A 6,411-nucleotide genomic window follows, 5' to 3' on the forward strand; every position below is an offset into this window, starting at 1 on the left:
GAACCGGCACTGTGGATTGAACTCAGGACCTTGTGCTTGCAAGGCATGCGTGGTGCCACTGAGCTAAATCCTTGGGCCACTTACATATTTTTTTCAGTGCTTCCAATTTTATTTTTTATTTAATGCTAAAAGTAAAAAGAAAAATGGTACTGAAAATATGACAAATGACAAAATGCAGGTGATATTTCCATAGCATGATTTAAAAATGCATATAATAATTTTAACATCTGAGATCGTGCTTCAGTTGACATGAGTTTCATCATATATAGAAAAAGCATCACCTTCAACTTAAAAAAATGTAAAGGTTAAAAGGTGTCACAGTTTAGAAATATTGGGTGAAGGGCCAGGGATTTCGTTCAGTGGTTCCATTGCCGGCCTTGCAAGTGCAAGGTCTGGAGTTTGATCCCTGGTACAAAAAAAAAAAAAAAAAGTGATGTGGCCAAGGAAAGGTATATAATAAAAGTTTTAAAGCAGTTTTACATTTTCATAACTTTAAATGTGAGGTCATATGAAAGACAGTACAGCAGTTAAATTAGATAAATTCTTAAGGCAAAAGAGGGAAAGTTTCAGAAATTTTTTCCTATCTAATAGATCTCGGTTTTAGCCTTTAGACAAATAACTTACTTTTTTCCTTTAGTGTTACAAAGCATTATAAGAACAAATGCATTCTGTAAATGGCATAGATCGGGATGGAATTCAAAATGATAGAGAAGCTAATAAATCACAATAGATATCAGTTGGAAGTAATTGTTGTCTTGGTATAAACCAGCTGAATGTCAGCCCTAGATGTAGAAAATCTAGGTTGGAGCAAGGCACAAAGTGATAGTTTGGGGGGACAGTCTTTCAAGGCACAGGTTAATTGGACTTTTTGTGCTCTAGCTACACTCTGAGACATGTATATGTACATACACAGAATATATACCTACAGTCATAGCTTGACACTTGACTGCTTTGAAACTCCTTGAATTTGTACTCGACGCATTTTGATGGAAAAATTATGTCCCAGTACTTGTCACTTGTTCAATACTTGATGCACACGCTAGAGCTTGGGGGTATCAACTGACCTGTGACTCCCTACTCTGTCCACCTAAAACAATTTGTTTGGTGCTCATCGTTTTTGAAACTTGACATGCTTCCTGAGACCAATTAACAATAAGTGCTGGTGTTCCACTGTATGCAGACATGCACACGGTTTATTGTTTTATTAATTTGTGATAATATAATATTTATTTTGCAGCCTTTCAAAATATAGTTAAAATCGTGTATGTATTTAGTCTGATGTTCTGATATGCATTGTTAAACATGACCATAATGAAGCTCATTGTTGTCTCTTGCTATTCCGCAGGTTTATTCCAGGAATATTTCAAATATACACTGCATTACTGTCAATTAAATCACCATCCTGTACCTTAGTTCTCTAGAACTGACTCACTGAAAGATCCTTTGCCCAACATCTCCCCATTTCTCTCATCCACTAACCCTTGGCAACCACCCTTGTCCTCACTGTTCCTATGAATATTAATTTTTAAGATTCCATATATAAGTGAGATCTTGCAGTATTTGCTCTTCTGTGTTTGGCTTATTTTAATTAGCAAAATGTCTTTCAAGTTTATTCATATTGTCACAAGTGCCAGGATTTCTTTTTTTTTTTTTAATGACACACACATGCTTTTTTATTTTTTTATTCAATTCTGCATTTGATGGACACAGGTTAATTCTGTATCTTGGCTGTTGTACACAGTGCTGCCATGAACACGAGAATGTGGCTTTCTCTTGGGGAGAATGATTTTTATTTCATTCACACATACACCCAGCAGTGGGATTGTTGGATCATATGATAGTTATATTTTAGTCTTTTAAGGAACCCCTACACTGTCGTACACAGTGGCAGTACCAATTTCCATTCCCACCAACAGTGTACAGGGCTTCCTTTTCTCTACATCCTCAACGATGCTTTCTGACTTTTTGATAATCGCTATCCTAACAGGTACAAATTTCATTGTGATATTATTTGCATTTCCCTGATGATTCACGATGGCTGGTCCCTTTCCGTGTATCTGGAGGCCACTCATTTGCCCATTTAAAAATCAAATTATTTGTTTTCATTTTACTCTTGAGTTCTTTATAGACTTTAGATGTCAACCCCTTATCAGATAAATGGTTTGTGAGTCTTTTCTCCCATCCCAGAGGCATCCTTTTTGTTTTGCTGACTATTTTCTTTGCTGTACAGAGACTTTTGTTTAATGTAGTCCTGATTCTTTATTTTGCTTTTGTTAATGTATGTTTTTGTATTGTCACATATTGTTGCCAAGACCACTGTTCCTATGTCCACTGAAATAGCAATGGAAATGTGAGTGGCTCAAATTCTTCTTATTTAAAATAAGATTTAGTGTTTTAAATGAACTTTATGTAACTGCCTGTGTCTCAACTTGACATAGAAACCTAAAATCACGTTTAGCTTATGTCTGCTGTTTCCCACTAATTTTCAAGGTTATTAATCTACCCAATGTGAACATTTCTATGGTGAGAAACTAACTTGAAAATTCCCTCATCATGTAAACTACTTTCAAACTTTTTATTTGGATATAATTTCAGGCCTATGTTCAGTACAAGGAATTCTTGCATACATTTTATTCCAGTTCCTCCAAAGTTAATATTTTACTACATTTTACTTTATTATTCTCTAAGTATATCTGTGTATGCATTTGTATATGCAAATGGATAAAATATGTATATAATTTTTTAAATATCTGAAAGTAAGTTGAAAATATGGTGTTCCTTTATCGCCTGATTATTTATGTTCATTTTCCTAAAAATATGGTCACAGTCTAATATAAGCACAATATAACTAATGAAACCAGGAAATTTGTCATTGGTAAAACATTGTTATCTCCTTCCAGACCTTATTCATTTTTAGGAGATGTCCCAATAATATTCTTCGTACTAAAAGAAAATTCCACAATACATATTACATTTAGTTATCTCTTCTCTTTAGTCTCATTTATTATGAAGTAGTTCCATAGTTTTTTTATGACACTGGTATTTTTGAAGCATCAAAGACTTTTTTTTTTTTGCTAGAATGTCCTTCAATTTTGATTTGTCTGATATCTCCTCATAACTGGATCCCATATTTGGGAGGAATACTACAGAAATACACAGAAATGCTGTCGTGTTTTTCTCAGTGGTTTTTAGCAGGAGGCATGGGACCTCAATCTGTTCCTTTACTGATGATCTTTAAGTTTGATCTGCCAAGCTTCTCCAGTAAAGTTACTACTTCCTTTAAATTATTAAAAAATGTGTTGAGGTATATTTTGAGTCTCTGCAAACCTTCTCTTACTAGACTTTCATCGACTAGTTTCAGCATTCATTGATCGTTCTTGCCTTAGTTCATTTTTACGGCAATGTTAAAATTTTCCTTTTCCTTATCTCTGGGTGTTCTCTCCCCCTCTCCCTCCCTCTGTCCCCCTCCCTCCCTCCCTCTTTCTCTCCCTCCTTCCCTCCCACTCCCCCTCTCCCTTTTTCCTTCCCTTCCCTCTCCCATCCTCTTCCCCTCTTCTTCTCCTTCTCCCTCTCTCTTATGCTAGGGATTGAATCCAGGGTCAAGTGTATGAACTTCCGCTGAACTACACCTGCAGTACCTGCCCTATCTTTACATGATGTTAGAGTTTCTTATTACTGTCCTATTCCTCAGAAAATTACGCCTCAAATTGCAAGTGCTTTGTGGCCCTTTTTTATGAGTGAGTGCTTTGATCCACCAGGACTCTTTCCTGTGTACAGGCTTCTTTCTGCTGATGATTTTTAGTTAAGCTTTAGGCCTTTCTCTAGCTCCCTCTTCTCTTTCCATTCACTTTTGTCAAACTGCTTCTACTCTTTGCAGTGGGATTATGAGGGGCTGTTTGCTGGACTTGTTGCTTATTTTATTATTTACAGATAATTTGAAGATTATGAAACTTCCTGTCTTCTGATTCACATGTATGATTTGCATGTACATTGTATAGTTTTTTTTTTCTTTTTGTTTGGTGGTGATTCTGAAGAGACTCAGATTTATGTGACCACCATTACCTCGGTTACCCAGATTCTGCTGAACTGCTTTTTGAAAATAAGCTGTATACTCTTATTTTTTCTCTAGTATTTAAAATATTTCCACCTCATTTTGAGCAAGTGTTCATAAAATGTTAAAAGCATAACCAGTTTCTTGTTTTGTGATATAAAACAAATTTATGAAACAGTTTTCTTCCTAATGTGAATTATAAGATAGCAGTCATATGAACAAAAATAGATTGCAAAAGAGTTTCCCGTTCATATAAAACAAAATAAAAATGAGAACAAACAAAAGAAAAATAAAGAAAAGATAAATAAGGTGGATAGATTTTAAATTAGCAGATTTTTAATTAATTCTTAGCCAAGTCACTCTTTTCAACTTTTGTTGAGCATCTATCTTTCTTTCAACTTCCAGGTTGGTGATTTGGATATCAACTATATTAACGTGGAGGAACTCTCACCCCACACCAGTTCTGAATCCATGGGTTCCAATCTGAGCTCTCACAGTTGCAAGAACCTCATTCCTGCTCACACTGGCGCCATTATGTACTCGCTGGGTGAGAACAGCCACCTGCCAGTCCCATCGCCAACTGGTTCACACACTTCCAATTTGAACCTTTCCTTTGGTCTTCACGGGTTTGTTATGGAGGAAAGTCCTCTAAAGAAAAGAAGGTAAGATGTCGTAGTCTAGTGGAAAATTGTAGAAAAATCCAAGAATTTTGTAGCTAGACTTGAAAAATTATATTTTAATTATTTATTGTCTCCAGTGGTATTATCTCTACATCAAAATGTTGCCCCCTTTTATTTCCTATATATGTTGATTTAAAACTAAGACATTTAAGAAAACCGACTAAAATACAATAGAGGAAAGCCACAATAAGATACTGTTTTACACTTACTATGTTGACAGAGATTAAAAAGTCTAATACAGCATTTTAGTGAGCATGCATACAAGGAAACTCTGAAGAAATGAAAATTGTGTAAGAGCTTAGGAAAATAGCCTGTCAAGTCAAATATGCATTTCTCTACGGTGTGCTTGTAGATATATAGATGAATATTAATAGCAACAGGAAATAACCAAAAGGGGGAATAGGTAATTCTGTACAGTTTTAAATTCTGTATATGGGATACTGTACATCAATGAAAATAGGTTAATGACATCTACATATGTAATAACATGTGTTTCAGAAACATGAACAAAAGTTAAGCCATAAAATATCTCAGTTAGATTTTGTTTTCCTGGAATGCAATATCAGACAGTTTAGAATCGGGTGCATACACATTGAATAAAGAACAAAAACAAGATAGTGAGAGGAGACAGTGGAGGGTTGACCATGTGTGACCACGGACGTTTTGACAGGATGGTGAGCATTCAAGTTACAGGTTGACGGGCTATTGAGGGTTTCTGTTCTTTTTTTTTTTTTTTGGTACTGGGGATTGAACTTGGGTCCTTGCACTTGCAAGGCAGGCCACCAAACCACTAAGCTGCATCCCTGGCCCAGGGTTTCTGTTCTTTATACTGGGTAACTTACAGCTACATGTGTTTCTCATACATATAAAAACGTCATTTAAACAAGAACTTCATTGTTTATGTGATTGTATGTATTTGTATATGTGTCTGCCAATGTCCATCAATCTTACTGTCTATTTAGAGAATACGCCAGTTTCCGTTTTCCTCAGATATTTATCTATTTCTCTCTTATGTCCTAACCCCATGATTATATGTTCATTTTCACACCTAAAATCATTAATCAAAATGGACACAGAATACACTCATGTGAGTGTGTACATAATATTTACCTGTGCATGGGCATCCACATAGGTAAATAAATATTTAACAGTGACTTAACTGGTCAGGAGGGAAGAAAAGGGATGGGACCTAGCAAGTGGGGTCCATTCACTGCACTGTATTTTACATGGATGCATAACTGGAGATTGTAATGGTTATGTCAGGTGTACAATTAGAGAAAAAAACTTTTATAGATGCTGGAGAGTGGCCATGACTTTCAATGGTTAAGTTATTTTGGGTTCTCTTCTTGGAATAAATGTCTGCCAGTCCAGGCAATATAATAAACTGTTCTGCAAATATAGATTGAACCTTCCATGATTAGTACATTCAGGCAGAATCTTTAAGATTTGTTGAGCATGTTACCCCAGAACCAGAAAAAAAGATACAAATTCTTTCTTTCTCTTTCTTTCTTTCTTTCTTTCTTTCTTTCTTTCTTTCTTTCTTTCTTTCTTTCTTTCTTTCTTTCTTTCTTTCTTTCTTTCTTTCTTTCTTTTTTTTTCTTTCTCTCTTTCTTTCTCTCTCTCTCTGTCTCTCTCTCTCTCCCTCTCCCTCTCCCTCTCCCTCCCTCCCTCTCTCTCGCT

General features: G+C 35.6%; 1 protein-coding gene across 6 annotated transcripts in view; it reads left to right on the forward strand.

Moving 5' to 3' along the window:
• Arhgef28 (Rho guanine nucleotide exchange factor 28) overlaps positions 1-6,411 on the forward strand; it is a 300,102-nt gene that overhangs the window by 204,082 nt on the left and 89,609 nt on the right. For all 6 annotated transcript variants that reach the window (XM_010635168.3, XM_033761423.1, XM_010635173.3 and 3 more), the window contains one exon: positions 4,457-4,713. In XM_010635168.3, coding sequence (XP_010633470.1) covers positions 4,457-4,713 — 257 coding nt within the window. The remainder of the gene's footprint in view (positions 1-4,456; positions 4,714-6,411) is intronic.

This window comes from Fukomys damarensis, unplaced genomic scaffold (assembly GCF_012274545.1).
Source record: "Fukomys damarensis isolate Sample0158 unplaced genomic scaffold, DMR_v1.0_HiC HiC_scaffold_1, whole genome shotgun sequence".
NCBI lineage: Eukaryota > Metazoa > Chordata > Mammalia > Rodentia > Bathyergidae > Fukomys > Fukomys damarensis.